The sequence below is a fragment of the Delphinapterus leucas genome, chromosome 11, assembly GCF_059928025.1.
Source record: "Delphinapterus leucas isolate spDelLeu-1000000601 "Yukka" chromosome 11, BTC_Dleu_Yukka2, whole genome shotgun sequence".
Classification (NCBI taxonomy): Eukaryota; Metazoa; Chordata; class Mammalia; order Artiodactyla; family Monodontidae; genus Delphinapterus; species Delphinapterus leucas.
The window spans coordinates 95,423,573-95,440,616 of NC_143139.1; the positions used below are offsets into that span (position 1 = coordinate 95,423,573).

A 17,044-nucleotide genomic window follows, 5' to 3' on the forward strand; every position below is an offset into this window, starting at 1 on the left:
CTGCTCTGTTTACTCTGTTCTGTCTTCTGGAACTGCCATTTTTGTTGGGCATCCTGGATTGGTCATCTCTTTCTTTTCTTTGTCTGACAGTTTTTTATCTTTTTGTCATTATGTACTAGTTTCCAGGAGATTTTCTTGACTTTATTTTCAACTCTACTATTGAGTGTTTTATTTCTGCTTTCATATTTTTAATTTGGAAGAGTTCTTTCCAATTCTCTGCATGTTTTTTTAAAATAGGATTTTATTCTGTATTTATTTTGTGGATGTAACTTTTTAAAACTAGGTCATTTGTTTTAGTCCAGACCTTGCCCCCACTTCCTTTCTACTAATTTTTCCTTCTGCCCAAAATACTCTTCCCTGAAATCTTTGCATGACTGGACTCTTCCCATCATTCAGGTCTCATTCAGAGTGTCCTTCCCTAACTGACCCATCTGGCTATTACAGCAGCTACCAGACACTTGACAGTTCTTGTTTATTCATTTGTTCTGTGTCTCCTCCACTATATAAAATAATCTCCAGGAGATAAGGGACCATGTCATTTTTTTCACTGCTATATGCCTCACTCCTAATAGATACTCAGTATATGAATGATGTTAAAATGGATGGTGAGACTAAGCAATCCTAGGGTCATGATGGGAAATCATTCCTTAGTAAGATGCTTGATATCTTGAAAAAACTAATGGAGGATAACCCATATTTATTTATATAGAAAATTTTACTTTGTTTCCACGCCCTCCCTTTTTAAAATCTAACAAAGTAATGTATTTAAGCGATAAAAAATAAAATACGCACAAGGTTTATAATGAAAAGGAACAGCCCCCTGTCCCCACTTCCTAAAGGAAACTAATTTTAACTCATTTTGGTTTTAGTTCTGGTGATTTATCTCCCTAAATCTAAACAATATGCTTGTAATGCTATTTCTTTATTTGTCAATTTAGAACATTATTCATTGACTTGCCAATAAGAAAAACAAGACTTAGGTCACATTATTTTGTCTTCTCTACACTTCCTTGGCATTTTTCCTAGTTACTATTTTATGTTAATTGATGTTATGTTTTCAAAATTTTAAATAATATACTTAAAACTTGTGTTTCTTGTTCCCTCAACCTGAAGCAGTATCTCTTGACACCCTACTTCGTTAGCTGAGTATATTAGCACCCCAGCTCTTTCTTTCCCTTCTCCTCCTTACCGTCTACTTCTCAATGTCAGCTGTACCTTTAATTTTATTTAGTTGTTTATTTTAAAAGGAAGATCTGGGGAGTGAAATGTCCATTGGGGACTTTATTTTATTTTATAATTTTTAAAATTTTTATAAATTTCTTTATTTATTTTTGGCTGCGTTGGGTCTTCGTTGCTGCGCGCGGGCTTTCTCTAGTTGCAGTGCGTAGGCTTCTCGTGGCGGTGGTTTCTCTTGTTGCAGAGCATGGGCTTTAGGTGCGTGGGCTTCAGTGGTTGTGGCATGCGGGCTCAGTAGTTGTGACACATGGACTCAGTAGTGTGGCTTGCGGGCTCTAGAACGCAGGCTCAGTAGTTGTGGTGCACGGGCTTAGTTGCTCCGCGGCACGTGGGATCTTCCCAGACCAGGGCTGGAACCTGTGTCCCCTGCATTGGCAGGTGGAAACCACTGCGCCACCAGGGAACTCCCTATACCTTTAATTTTATATTGTAAAGTTTGTTAACATTTATAGTCTCTTCTGTAACTATATTTAAGTCTACATCACTTGACTCTTGGTTGCTTCTAAAAATTGAATAAAAGAATAGCATTTACATTATAATGGCTTCAGTTTGTCTCTTTTCCCCTTTTGTCCTTTCCTGGATTTGAATCTCTAAATCTGGGGCATGAATCCCAACAAGGGTGAGATGAGTAAACCAACGGGGTAACAAAGACATAGAGTAAGAGCCAGAGTCAATCAGAAGTTCCCATGCAGAGCTGGACATCTCCCAGGAGGTCAGTGTTATTGGGGACTGGTAGCACCTTTAGCACCTTTCAGGCAGGAGGTAGTATTTGAGCTGTGCTATGAGGGATGAGAGAGATTTAGATTTGTAGAAGGACCAGGGTTGGCCAAAACATGTAGGTAGGAAAATTTAGGGATTACTGAGGGTACGGTAGCCAGTCTGGCCAGCAGGTTGTGTGAAGGGGAGTAGTACATGAAGAAGCCAGAAAGCTGGTTGTGTCAGAATTGTGGAGAGCTGTGGGTAGGGGGCTGGTTATTAATCCTTAGATAATTTTACTTTTGACTTTAATTTTTCAGAATTTTTACTGAGGTGGTCCCTCTGAGGTGGAGTGGCTCAGAGGGTCTCTGGGGAGCACAACGGGAAGGAGGAATGAAAAGTGAGAACTGCTGAAAGAATTTAAAGATGGCAGAACCAGGGCTTGACAGTCAATGTAGGACAGAAAGTTAGAGCTTCCAGAAATGAAGAGGGAAAGGGGAAATCAAGCCTTCACTATATACAATTAACGGAGTGCCTGTTAGAAGGCCCAGCAGATTGCTCTCTGTTCATATGTCAATCCCAAATTCCCAATCTATCCCTCCCCCCACCCTTCCCCCTGGTAACCATAAGATTGTTTTCTGTGAGTCTGTTTTTCTGTTTTGTAAATAAGTTCATTTGTATCATTTATTTTAGATACCACATATAAGCGATATCATATGATATTTGTTTTTCTCTGTCTGACTTACTTCACTTAGTATGATAATCTCCAGGTCTACCCATGCTGCTACAAATGACATTATTTCATTCTTCTTTTTTTAAAAATTTATTTATTTAATTTATTTTTGGCTGCATTGGGTCTTTGTTGCTGTGCGCGGGCTTTCTCTAGTTGCGACAAGTGGGGGCTACTCTTTGTTGCAGCGCGCGGGCTTCTCATTGCGGTGGCTTCTCTTGTGGAGCACAGGCTCTAGGCGCGCAGGCTTCAGTAGTTGTGGCTCGCAGGCTCTAGAGCACAGGCTCACTAGTTGTGGCACACAGGCTTAGTTGTTCTGCAGCATGTGGGATCTTCCCGGACCAGGGCTCGAACCCACGTCCCCTGCATTGGCAGGAGAATTCTTAACCACTGTGCCACCAGGGAAGCCCCCTTTATAGAGTTTTGACTCTTAGAAAGTTCTTCCTTATATTCTTTAAATAAGATCTGGGTCTTTGATAACGTTTACCTATTGATCCTGATTTTCCTCATCAAGGAAACAGAAAGCAAATTTGATCTCTCGTCCCCAAGACAGTTTATCACTTATTTGAGAACAGTGACCACCTTTGTTCTAGATAGTACTTTTTTCACTGGGAGGCCCTTCTCAGTGAGAAAACCTTCTGTATCTTTAATAACAATAATAATAGTCTTAGCTGTCATTTATAAGGACTTACTAACTAGCAAACATCATGCTGAGTGTTTGGCATACATTATCCAATTTGATCCTTAGAATAATTCTATGAGGAGAGTACTATTAACTTTCATTGACTAGATGAAGAAACTGAGGGCTAGAGAGGATGAGGAATGTGCACGAAGTCATGCAGCAGATATATGTTGGAGCAAGGGTTTTTATCAGATCAGATCCTGGACCCGTGTTCTGATCTACCACCTGTCCCCCATTGCCTGAGAACCTGAGGGTACCTCGGAGTACCCTTACCTCACCATAGGCTTACCTTTGTCTCTCTGGGTGCAGGAAGGATCATCAGAGTGCTCTACCTGTGCTGTACAAGGAGCTGCAGGCCTTGCTCAAAGCCATGCTGAGCCGGTGTGCAGATTTTTCCCAGATCCCGTTGAACTGGAGGCCCCTGGTCAGTGCACTACAGCCCGCTTCTTCTGGAGATCATGCTGTAATGTGTTTTTGGAAGATAATTAGTACATTGCATTACCTTTATATGCTACTTTATAGGTTTTTCTCATGCACACACGCCTACAATGAGATGTTATTTTTTTTCCTAACTGTGGAACTGTGGGACTTAATAATCGTTATCCTCATTATGAAATTGAAGTCGCAGGGGTTAAATAGTTTTTCTCTCAGGTCCAAAGCTAGCAAGGACCTGAGTTTGGATAGTAAATCCCAGGGTGTTTGTACCCAAGCCTACTACCCACTTTGTCTTTTATTTATTTTTTATTTTTATTTTTTTGCGGTATGCGGGCCTCTCACTGTTGTGGCCTCTCCCATTGCGGAGCACAGGCTCCGGATGCGCAGGCTCAGTGGCCATGGCTCATGGGCCCAGCCGCTCCGCGGCATGTGGGATCTTCCTGGACCGGGGCACGAACCCGTGTCCTCTGCATCGGCAGGTGGACTCTCAACCACTGCGCCACCAGGGAAGCCCCTCTTCTACCATTTTTTAAAGGAGCTATTAGATGGCTGGATTTGTGGAGGTGTACCTAAGATCCCCTGGAAATTGTTAGGTGTATGGGAATGCCAGACTCCAGTGTGAGAGGAAGAAGTCTGTAGTCCTCTAAGCAAAGACCAGAACACGGAGTAGGTACTTGACCAATAGGTTTTCCTCTTTCCTTCTCACCTCAGGGCCATGCCTCCAGTAGAGATTCGGAGAAGACCATTCTTCGAAGAGGAAGCTTCCTCCTGAGCACTCTGGAGGGATTTAGAAATGCCTGCAGGTGAGGGGCCCTCTGTGGTCTGATGAGGTAGTAGTATGGAGGGTGGGTGTAGAAAGGAATCAGACAAAGGATGAAGCTCTAGAAGCAACACTTGGTTTCTGATGCTTTGCTGCGTAGTGAGAGGACTTTGGCTGGGATGGAGGCTGGGGATGCGTGTGGGGTATGGAATGGGTATGTGGAGGAGGTTTCTAAAGATTCCCTCCTGACGAAGTTTTTGTTACTGTGCAATGAGGTTGTATCTCACTCAGCTTTGTTCCTCTTCCCAAGTAACCTAGTGCTATAGGTGTTCACTGAATGCTTGTTGGATTAATTCAGTTCACATGAACAAATATTTGTTGTATCTACTGTGTGCCAGGCCTGGTGCTAGACAGTGGGAGTAGAAAGGTAAGTCAGATTAGCTCCTACCCACAAGGAGCTCACAGTCTCCTGGGAAAGAGACAGTTTTGTTTATATGTGTGGAATTCATTACGTTGTCACAAACCTGGGGAAGGCATTCCAAGTAGAGAGAGCAGCATATGTAAAGGCAAAGAGATGTGAAACAGCAAACAGCATGGTATATTCAGGGAAATACATGTAGTAGGGTGGATGAGTCATGTGTTATGGGAGAGAGGGTAGGGAGCACGAAGCTGAAGAGGTGACCAAAGACCAGGTTCTCCCTCACTGAGGCGTCTGGAATTTTCTCCAGATCTGCTGGTTGGGATACTTTCCCTGAGCCCTGAGCTCAGGTATCCCTCTAGGAGGATGCTTCTAACCTTTTTGTTGCATAGGTAGTTGTAGATATACCCACACATTGATTTCTTAGGTTGGCTGTGGAATTCCAGAGCGAGCCTTCGGCCCAGGAGAATCCATTCACAGCTCCCAGTGCTGAGAAAGAAGACACCTTGGAGGCCTTCTCAGAATTTCTTCTCAGTGCCTGTGACTCCTTGTGTATCCCCATGGTGATGGTGGGTTTTCCTGAGCCTTGGACAGCATGAAGCTTGGGGAGGAGAAGAATGTGAGAGCAAGCCAGGCTGAGAGGCACAAGACGGTGACTCGACTGCTCAGCTGGACCTTCTGAGAGTCGTAGCAGTGTTGTTCTTGCAGCCACTTTTCCTTTGGTTTTAAAATCACAGTACAGTGTTTGGTTGTAAATAATAGATTAATAGATGCCTCTTAAAAAGTAGAAAGCAGTAATAATAAAATAATAAATAGGTAATGTTTATGAAGTGATAAATGCCTTATATTCATAATTTAACCCTCCCAGTGACCCTGTGAAATAGGTCCTATCAGTTCCCCCAATTTAAAGATGAGGTTGTCATTTTTCTATGGTTGTAAAGCAAGTATATGACAGTTCTGAGGTTTGAACCTATGTGTTTTTCTGCTTAGTAAAGAGTAGCAGTCAATGTCTGATCTAGGCTTCACTAAGGAGCACATATGTGAGTTCTGTAAAATGACAGGTGAGAGACCTGAAGAGAGCCCTGGGTTTGAGCTGACTTGAGATGGAGATAGTAGGAAGAGCGGGGTCCAGAGCTGTTGACTGCCCAGATGACCTTGGGTGAGTCTTGTCCTCTTTGAGGTTTGGATATCCTGTGAGCCTGTGAGGAGCCACTGTTAGTTGGGAAAGGACACCTCCAAAATACCCACTGGGAACAGTAGGTGGCAGCAGGGGAGCATCCTCTGGTTCTGACAGGAGAGCCTCTTTTTCTTGAAGAAGCCTCTGAGGCAGCGTGCCAGGGTCTTCAGGTGGGTAGCTCTCAGGAGCCTGGGATTGCAGCCCTGACTGGCTCGCACTAGCAGTAGCCCTTCCTCACCTGCTCTGCCTTCCTCCTAGATTTATGGAGCGTTAGAGCTAGATCTAGAGCTAGATCATAGAATTACTGTATTATTCTTGCTTTCTACTTTTCTGTATTTTACACATTTTCTTTAATGAGCTTGTATTACTTTTCTAGTCGAAAAAAACTTGGTTTGAAAACCAAATGAAAAGTATCTGTAAGAACCATGTCCCTGAGGCCCTGCCTATTTATACACAGGGAACTGAAACAGCGAGAAGGGAGGGGGTGACTGACCCAAGGGCACACAGCGACTTCGTACAGAGCTTGAAATAGAACTCAGATTTCTCTACTCTTAATCCAGAGCTCTGTCTACCATATCAGGCTGCCTCATGATTCTGTTCAATGATCACATGAAAAAGAAACGTGAAGGAAGTTTGTAAACTAAGTTATTATATGTTAGAAGCATGAGCGTCACTCTGCATTACAGTTTAGAAAGTGCCTTTTACACATGAGATATCATTTGTTTCTGGGAGGTAGGACTTGTTATTTCTGTTTTACTCTTTGGTAGAGGCCCAGAGCGGTAATGAATCTTGAACAGTTTATCAAGTGGCAGAAGATGTAAGCCTTGGATGCAGGCTTGTGACTTCAGGTCCCCTAGTGTTTCTTGTGCCCGTGAAATGGAAGAATTTAGTCTCCCATTGCTAGATGATGCAGTTTTTGCTGATGCTGTTTCTTCTTCAGAGGCTCAGTCCTGGAGGACTGTGCTCTCCCTCTTGGTTCTTTGCAGAGGTACTCGGAACAGGCCACTCATCCAGCCTTGATGGAGGTTTTCCTCTCAGTTCTGCACAGCCTTTTTGTCATCGTCCCCCATATGAAGGAGGAATTCTCCAAGAAGCTTGGTAGGCAGCAGGCAAGTGGGGAAGTTGGGAGGGAGGCAGGCGCCTTAGGCAGCTGCTCAGGGTACTTAAAGAGTGCATAACCTGTGGATGGGAGGCTTACGTATTCATTCAGAATCAACATCCACACTCTGCCTAGTGTTGAGTGGAAGGGTATATCATCCATCAATCAAAAGTCCTTAAAGGCAGTTCTCAAATTAATTGACACTTCTCTGAGAATGTCAAGAAGGTTCCAGTTCAGAGCCCACAACAGACCTCCTTCCCCTAATTACTCTCATCCTCCACATTCCCTCAGACCTCACAAGATGTTTAGTGTCTCTGGCTCCTGAGCCCTGAATGACAGAAGTATCCCCAGTCATTGTGACAACTGAAAAATGTCCTGTGTACTTGCAAGTGCCTTATAGAAGAGAGGTAGCACTCTGTGTGAAAGTGCTGTCTAACTATACTATAGTGAAATGCCTTCCTAAAATTGAACCCAAGTGGCTCTTGACTCCTTCAGCCTTCTCCAGGTCTTCTTGCATGTATTTATTTTCTTCCCTCACTCGTCATTTTTTCTCTTCAAAATATAAACCTTCCTTTCCCACGTCTCGGTTTTCATCCTATAAATACCTCAATTTGCAGAGTAAGCCCAGGAATCAGAGTCAGAGTCTCCTTTATCCTCTTCAGAAAGTGGTAGTGATGGTGAGAATGGGAAGGGGAGATAGCCAAAAGCAGAAAAGGGAGTAGAGAGAATGGTAGTAATAATTAATAACTAATGATAACTAACATTTATAATATCAAACTCTTACTATGTGTTAGATACTGTTCTAAGTGCTTTACATGTATTCATTCATTTAATTCTCAGAAAAACTAAGGAGTATGTACTGTGACTATCCTCATTCTGCTGATGAGCACATTGACACTTAGGTTGGACAACTTGCCCAAGGTCACACAGGAAGTGGTGTGCCCAGGGTTCAAACTCAGGGAATCTAATCTGGCTCTAGAGCCTGCTTTCTTAATCTTTATGCTATACCTGCCCCTTATCATTATCATTTACTGTCTTTTCTTTTATTCCTGTCACATAGCATGCAGTGGGAAGTCTGCCATGGAGAGGTAGCCAGGGCTCAGTCATGAAGGGCCTTGTTGACCAGGTTGGGAATTTGGACTTTATCTTGGGAGCACTGAGTCTTAAAGAAGGAGAGTGACAGGCTCAGATTGCTGTTTCAGAAAGATCCTTCTTGGAACAGTGCGGACCATGAGTTAGAGGGAGGCGAGATTGGAGGCAAGAAGTTCAGCCTCTTGCATTAACTCAGGTTGGTGTTAGGAACTAAGGTAGTATGTGTGTGTGTGTGGGGGGTGGGCTGTGGTGGAATGATTGGATGTAGGGCATGAGGGAGAGGGAATAGTTTAGGGTAATGCCTTGGCTTCTGGCTGCCGTCTAGGTGGGTGGTGGTGTTTTTTATTGAGAGGAGGCTCCCTAGAGGAGGATCTGGTTTGGGAAAGCAGTAGAGGGTGTGATCAGTTTGGATCAGGGTACCTCTGAGGTGCCTGTGAGATGTCCCAGTGGAGCTTTTAGGTCGGTAATTGACTATGTCTGAGGTCATGGGAAACATCTGGTCTTAAATATAGTGTCACTTGAAAGAAAAACGCACAATGTAAGAGTTGTAAGTTAAGTTTTATTTGGGGACCTTGCTGAGGACTATAGCCTGGGAGACAGCCTCTCAGATAGCTCTGAGGAACTGCTCCAAAGAGGTAAGCAGGAAGCCACAATATATATGAACTTTTTTGCTTGGAAAACGTGTAGTCAATCATAAAAAGATTACTGCTAGTCACAAAAAACGGACATCTCAAGTTAATGATTTTAGTGCCTTTTTTTGTGTATGGGAAGATGCAAGAATCTGGGGTCATTTGAAAATTTCCCTTAGATAGCCATCTTAACTATCTAGGGGCCAGTATATCCAAAGTGCAGAATGTTTCCTGTTTTTCCCCATCCTGACTTCCTCTCAGGGTACACTGTTGGTGGGCTGAGCAACTGCATTGGCTAATGGCTTGATCCTTGTAGAACTGGAATAGCAGGCAGCACTTTTTTCTTTACAATAAATATAGAAGTTTTCATCATCCAGCCTTTCAATCATTCAACAAACATTTATTGGGTACCTGCTACATGAAGGGCACTGTCCTAGGGCAGAGGATGTAGCAGTGAACAAAACAGACCCCTGTCCTTGTGGGGCTGAGTCTCTAGTGGGGAACAGGTGAGATTCCTCATGGTGAGTGTGTAAAATGAGATGATCAAAGGACCAAGACAAAATAAAGTACAATATTTAGTGGTCAGGCGAAACAGATTACTCCAAAGTCCACTGGTAAGGAATGGTTGGAGAGGTAGGAAGAAACCCAGAAGGGGATGACATTAGGGAAGCCAAGTGAAGAGAGTTTTGTAGATGAGGGAGTGGTCATGAGTGTCAGATGCATCCCAGAGGTCAAGTAAGACAAGGACTGAAAAATGTACATTGGACTTGGCATCGTGTAGGCTGTTGGTGACCTTGGCCAGAGCAGTTGCTGTGCGTGGTTGGGGTGTAAGCCGGACTATAGTGAGTTGAAGAGTGAGTGCAAGGTGAGGCAGTGAAGACAAAATAGGCAAATCTTTCCATAAGTTTGGTGTAAGGGGGGGAGGTGAGAACTGGGGGTGTAATTGGAAGGGGAAATGGAGTTACGAAGGATTTTAGTACCCCCTAAGACTGGAAACACTTATTCCGTTAGCAGTGTATATGAAGGAGCAGTAGAGAGATGCAGGGGTACTCAGCAGAGCAAGGTCCTTGGAAAGGAGAGGAGCCAGGATCCAGAGCTGGGGAGTTGAGGGGCATACCTTTTGCAGTTGTCTGTATATTTGATGTGGGATTTTGAGGGAGTTTCTGATTGATGGTCTGGGTCATCCTGGAGAGGTCCCTTGTCGCTGTTCAGAGGTATCTTTGTTCTCTCCAGGAAAAGAACAGAGTACAGGAAACCCTTAGGAAGCTATTCCATGTAGGAAGTGGGAGGAACTTCTAGGAGACGGTAGGAGGCTGTGTGGAAGAGGGGAAAAAGTAGGACCTTTGTGATTAGTACATATAGGTTGTGTAATAAACATCCCTTGTTTATTGACATTGGGCAAATTAATTTTCTTATCTGCAATGTCCTCAACTAGAACATGGTGATAATAATGGGAGTGAAATGAGGCAACATATGTAGATTTCCTGAATGAGTGTACCTCTTAGTCATTGTGACAACTGACGTATACTCCTTTCCTTCCCTTCATCTGCTCTTTCTGCTTGCCATACTTCAAGAGCCAAGAGAATCCAGTCTTGGGGTGCTGAATGGGTACAGCTTCAGAAGTGTAGATCTCTGGTGGGGCAGTGGTGCAGAGCGCAAGGCATATAGAGAAAGTGTGATTACAGGGAGGTCTATGTAGCCTGAAGCCAGCGAGAACAGGGTCAGGGCCCAAACTGCAAGAGAAAAGAGGGAAGCAGGCACTGCCAGCCAAGAGGGGGTAGAGACCTGAAGTCGGGGGTGGAGAAACTCTGGATCCCTGAGAGTCTGTACTACGAGGAACCCTTCCAGCAGGCAAACTGGGCGTTCCCCTGCTGAGGGAGCCATGGGTTAAACCGCTGTCCTGGAAAGTTACTATGAAACTGAGGGATTAATTCCCTACCAGAAGCCCTGCAATAGAATAAGATTATCCCCAGCCCTGGAGCTGGTGTAGTGGGAGCTTTTGTCAAGAATACTGCTTTTACAGGGACCAAGGATGGACAGGACAGAGGTCAGTTTTGACAGAGAGCTGCATGGCAGGGCGGGGTGGGAGCGGGGCAACTAGGAGAGCCAGACAGTGCAGGGGCCTGGGCCAGGGTCACCAGCTAATGTAGACTGTTCATCAGAAAGGAAGATGAACTTTTACTCAGTACCTACTCTGAGCTAAGTATTTGTTAGATCTTCTATATTCATTTATTTTACTTAGTTTCACAACAACGTTCGAGGTATAGATATCAAAACTGAGTCTCAGAGAAGTTAAATAAGTGTTCCAGAGCCACATTTCTAGATAGTGATGGAGCAAATTTCAAACCCGGGTCTGTGTGACTCCAGAACTAGTACCACCCAGACTTGGGAGTCTCTTTAAAAAGTCTACTTTAAATTGCTCTCTGCTTTCTTCTCAATTCTCCCAAGCTGCCTCATCCTTCATACAACTGACCTTGGAACTGAAGGCCAGGTTCTGCAGCAGCCTGAGGTATGTATGGTCCCAAGGGGACAAGTGTCCTTCTTGACTGGACAAGTGGAAATTTCTGATTGGTGTGGTTTAGTCATAGGACCTTGGGGGGGATTGACACAGTGTGGGAATTGCTCAGCAGCTGATGGTACGAGCTGGATGGGCTCCTGTAGCTTTTACTTGTCTGGTTCTGATACGACTTTCATTCCATGTGATACTTGGATGGGCACCTGTAACATCAAAACTGGAAGGGCTCTTAGAGATCATTTGTCTAACCCCTCATTTTACAAACAAGGAAACCAAGGCCCTCACAGGGTAATCGATGCTGTGTCCATCAAGAGAGAGTCGTGTTCTAGTTGCTGCCAGCCCAGCAATTCCAGAGGAGAGACTCTCTTGTTCAAAGTAGAGAGGTTGCTGCCTCAGTCTGTCTCTTTAGGCTTCTAGGACAGCATTCCGTGCCTTCCCATTTTTGATTTGCCACCTGTCTGCATTTACTCAGCAGATTCCACTTGTTACTGCCTGCAGTCCTCAGGGTGACCTCAGTGCAGCGTCTAGCTCTCCTTCCATATCTCCGAATAGAACACCAACATTCAGGAGGGAATACAGGGATCCACCTGGATTCAGAGTCACAGTTTTAGATGTTTTTTGTAGTTCTCCTCAGCTACCCATTTTGGATTCAACAGCTTCCTCTTTTTCTAGTACTCCTCAGCCCTTTCCTGACCCAGGAGGACTTTTTTGTTTCTATGTTTTATTTTATTTTATTTTTTTAATAAATTTATTTATTTTATTTTTGGCTGCGTTGGGTCTTCGTTGCTGCACGCGGGCTTTCTCTAGTTGCGGCGAGTGGGGGCTACTCTTCATTGCGGTGCGCGGGTTTCTCATGCGGTGGCTTCTCTTGTTGCGGAGCACAGGCTCTAGGTGTGTGGGCTTCACTAGTTGTGGCGCACAGGCTTAGTTGCTCCATGGCATGTGCGATCTTCCCGGACCAGGACTCAAACCTGTGTCCCCTGCATTGGCAGGCGGATTCTTAACCACTGAGCCACCAGGGAAGCCCTATATGTTTTATTAAATTGGAGCTTAGTAGCCCTCCTTGATTTATTTTTTTCAGGAAATTTTTAGTGAATGCCTATATGGGCCAAGTGCCTAAGTTACATCTGTGGGCAGCAGGTTCCATATTTACTTTTCACAGCTACCTCTAGACCTTCTCTACCAGGGCCATGGTTAGAACTTCATTGGGCTCTGGCACAAAGCAGTGGTGCCCCAGTACACAGCAGGGATAATGCTGTCCCAGCCAAAGTAGCAATGTACTCTCTTGTTCTGTCTTCCTCTTCTCCCACTAAGTCACTCAGCCCTAAACCAGGTGTGTTCCAGTTTCCTCTACTACATGTGCATCAACCTCCTCTCAGCTCCAGAGAAGACAGGACCACCTTCCCAAGAAGGTAAGATGCTGTAGTTTGACCACTCATGAGGTCTGTGGTGGTCTTTTAGAGTCTGGATGCCTTGCTGATTGGCTGGGTAGTGAGTCAGTACAGTAATAAGAAACCTTTGCTTGAAGCTACCCAGAGGAACCATGGAATCATGGAATGATGGAACTGTAGGCTGCTTCCTAGGGAGGTGAGATAATAAATAAATCAGAAAACAGTGGAATCCAAGCCTCTGGGACCTTTAGACCTTAAGGGTTGAGAAGGACTCTAAAGCTCAACAAGTCCAGTTCCTCCCCGTGACCAACTTCTCTGCATTGTCCCTCACACCAGGCCTCTTGCTCTCTGCCTGTTACCCCCAGATACCTTTGCTCAAAATATCTTTTTTTTTTAAACCTAATATGAGATTTTCCTAGTCTATGTTTTCATGCAGAAGTGTATTTGTTGTAGAAATGGGGAAATGGCGAGTACTCTAATGTTAAAGTTAGAAGGTACTTTATTTATTTATTTTTGGCTGTGTTGGGTCTTCGTTTCTGTGCGAGGGCTTTCTCTAGTTGTGGCAAGCGGGGCCACTCTTCATTGCGGTGCGCGGGCCTCTCACTATCGCGGCCTCTCTTGTTGTGGAGCACAGGCTCCAGACGCGCAGGCTCAGTAGTTGTGGCTCACGGGCCTAGTTGCTCCGTGGCATGTGGGATCTTCCCAGACCAGGGCTCGAACCCATGTCCCCTGCATTAGCAGGCAGATGCTCAACCACTGCGCCACCAGGGAAGCCCTGCTCAAAATATCTTGAACAGCCTGTTTCATTTCTTCATTCCTTCATTCAAGAAATATTTCTTGAGCATCTACTATGTGCCAGACTCTATTCAAGGAGCTGGTAATAGGGATACAAAGTCCTGTTCTAATGGAGTGGGAGAGGCAGACAATAAACACATAGATATAATGTCAGGGGTGGATGAGTGCTATGAAAAAAAATAAAGCTAGGTGAAGGGATGGGGGTGATGGAAGGAGGAGGTACACGTTAGGGTTTTCATGAGGAGGTGAGGAGGTGGCATGTTGGTGGAGGTCTGAGTGAGGTCAAGGAGTCCCATGCACCATCTAGGCAGGGGGAGCAGCAGATGCAGGGCTGAGAGCTGGAGGTTTTCCCTTTTGCTGAGTATTAGTTGAGCTTCTGCAGCATGTCAGGGAGGCCTAAGTGCAGCTGCGGATACAGTGATAATTACGATCTGTTCTCTGCCCTAAGGAGTTCCTCTATCCTAGACCTCTCCCTCTTGCTATAATATAAAACAGTTTAATCATTGTTTTATTCATTCATTCAACAAATACCGTGCCTTCTTTGTGGGTGACATTTGCTGCTGGCTGTGTTTCCTCTTTTTACATTTATGAAGATGTTGTCTTCTCCCTACAGACTTCCCAAACCGCTCTTTTTCCTTTGTCTTTCTCAGACACTATGCTGAGAGAGACAGCAGCACAGGTGAGGATTTTCATTCCTTCCAACATGGATTGGCTTCTAGTTCTCTCACTGTACCAGCCACTCCTCTCTGCTTGGTGTCCAGCTCTCTGCCTCCTATTCAGGTGTGGTCTGGCCTGCACAGAAAATGACATGATGACTTCCACCGTGGTGGCAGCTGCATCACAACAGCCTCTAGTGTTCACCAGCACCAGCCCCTGCTGCAGGCAGCTCCCTCTCTTGTTGGAATAGGAGGGGCCCCACTGTCTGCCCCCTCAGACCCTGAGATCTTGTCATATCTCAGAGCACCAGGAAGAGCAGCCAACCTTACTTACATGCAGACTGCTTCTTTCTTTTATATATGGATGTGCGAAGCTCAAGGATATTAGTTTTGTTATTATCACAGTGGTCATAGTGTGCTTTGGTAGAAAAGGCCCTAAGCTTAGAATTAGGAAACCTGACCTGACTCTGCTAGCACATTGCAGTGGGACATTCTCCATGTCACCTTCCACTTGCCTGTAGGCCCACTGCACTGGCAGGGTGGACCCTTTCATTTGACCTCTAACTTGGCCCCCTGCTTGCAGTCTCTCATCCTCCTACCAGTCTTCACCGACTGCTAGACGATCTATCCTTAACATCTCAACTACCCTGGCCTTCAGCCATTGTCTCCAAACATCAGTCTGTGGGGCATTGTCAGACAGTGATGGAGTTTTCTCTGGTCTATGGTGAAACTTGGAAAATAAGGGTAATGTAGTGAATTTTCCATAAAGGTGACTTTATTCATAATTTAAGCTCTGAGGTCCTTTTCTTTCATATTCTTTTGGTAATCAAATGTTCTTTCTTTTAAGAAACAGAAGTTTCATAAGAAATTCAGGAATCTATTCTCAGGATAAAATCCATATTCTCTACTCATCATTCAAGGTCTTTCACAGTCTAGCTACAAATTACATCACACAGTCCCAAACCCCTAACACTCCACATCTATTCACTGAGGGGCCAGTCACACTGAACTCCTTCCTGCCCCTTATACATGACTTCCTCTTATGCCTCCAGGCTGCTGAACTCCTTGCTTCCTGGCTCAGGGAGTCTCTTCCCTCCTTTCTCTGCCTGTTTTCTCTTCACCCTCCACAGTTCCCTCCTCTTTGAGCTTGCCCTCCGCGTTGCAGGTGGCGTGAGTCACTCTCTCTTCCACGCTTGAACATGGCACTGATCACATGTCCTATAATTATCTGTCTCATTATCTGTTTTTTCCCACCAGCTGCCAGCTACTGGAGGTAGGGCCCATGTCTCACAGCCTGGCCTAGAGTAGCCAATCAGTGGACATTGTCAAGTGAACGAATGTATCTATGTCCTTCCACATGCTACCTTTTGTCTCTTCTGGTAGAGAGGAAGAAGAGACTGATTTCCTTTTATCTGGCGTGTATCCTTGCTGCCCTGTGCAGCACTCTGTATGTAGTAGACACCCATGTGCTCATTACCTGCTCTCCTCTGTCCTTTGTGTGATTTTTCTCCTGCTTGTTCTCTCCCCAGAACTCTCTGCAGTATCTGAGCTTCTGCAGCATGGGCTGCCCCAGATAAGCAGCAGGAGCCCTGAAAGCCTTGCTTTCCTGTCGGATCGCCAGTATGTGGAGGGAGCCACTCGCCAGAGACAGTACTGCATCCTGCTCCTCTTCTACCTGGCCTACATTCACGAGGACAGGTCAGTGCTCAGAGCTGGTGGCTGACAGTTGGTTCTGGAACCTACATCTTTAGCCAAGTTCAGTTCAATAAATGTTTACAGAGGCATCCTCTCCAAGCCTGGTGCTGGGCACTGGGGACACAGAGATAAGTGAGAAATGACTTATATTCCTCAGGGGCTCACATGTTGGAGAGGGGGTTAAGACAGGTGGGTAGTCTGTCTAGAGACAGAGGCCTAGAATGCTAATGAGAGTTCCTTGATATCCCTGAGGGTGTTGTTCACGCACCAGAAAAAAATGTCAGTGCCTTACTTTGGTTTTAAGAATTACTATACAATTTTTTAAAATTTAAAATCAAAAGACTATTTTCTGTTAAGCTTTTAAAAAATAATTTATTGAGGTAAAATTTACATAATTAAATTAACTGTTTTAAAGGGAACAATTTAGTGGCATTTAATACATTCACAGTGTTGTGCAATCACCATCTCTATCTAGTTCCAAAATATTTCCATCACTCCAAAGTAAAACCTCTTATCCATTAAGCAGTCACTACCCATTCCTTTTTCTGCTCAGCTCCTGGCAACCAACAGTCTGTGTTCTGTCTCTATGGATTTATCTATTCTGAACATTTCCTATAGATGTGGTCATACAGTATGTGACCTTTCGCACCTGGCTTCTTCCACTTAGCACAGTGTTTTCAAGATTCGTCCAGTGAGCATAATGTTTGTAGCATGCGTTGGTACTTTATTCTTTTTTTTGGCTGAATAATATACCGTTGTATATATACACCACAATTTGTTTATTCCTTCATCCATGGCTGGACATTTGGACTGTTTCCACCTTTTGGCTATTGTGAATAGTAATGCTGTGAATATGTGTATACATGTATTTGTTTGAGTACTTGTTTTTCTCTTCCTTTTCTGTATATACTAGGTGTAGAATTGAGGAGTCATATGGCAATACAATGTTTAACATTTTGAGGAACTTCCAAATTGTTTTCCAGAGTAGCTGCAATCCTACCAGCAATATTTGAGGGTTCCAGTTTCTCCATATCCTTG

The 17,044-nt window shown here is 44.5% G+C and overlaps 1 protein-coding gene across 1 annotated transcript in view; it reads left to right on the top strand.

The window, feature by feature from the left end:
• The window catches only part of MEI1 (meiotic double-stranded break formation protein 1), a 68,691-nt gene that overhangs the window by 13,779 nt on the left and 37,868 nt on the right, over window positions 1-17,044 (top strand). The window contains exons 12-18 of the mRNA XM_022596485.3: window positions 3,654-3,768; window positions 4,491-4,582; window positions 5,385-5,526; window positions 7,121-7,232; window positions 11,403-11,463; window positions 12,784-12,881; window positions 15,841-16,009. Coding sequence (XP_022452193.2) covers window positions 3,654-3,768; window positions 4,491-4,582; window positions 5,385-5,526; window positions 7,121-7,232; window positions 11,403-11,463; window positions 12,784-12,881; window positions 15,841-16,009 — 789 coding nt within the window. The remainder of the gene's footprint in view (window positions 1-3,653; window positions 3,769-4,490; window positions 4,583-5,384; window positions 5,527-7,120; window positions 7,233-11,402; window positions 11,464-12,783; window positions 12,882-15,840; window positions 16,010-17,044) is intronic.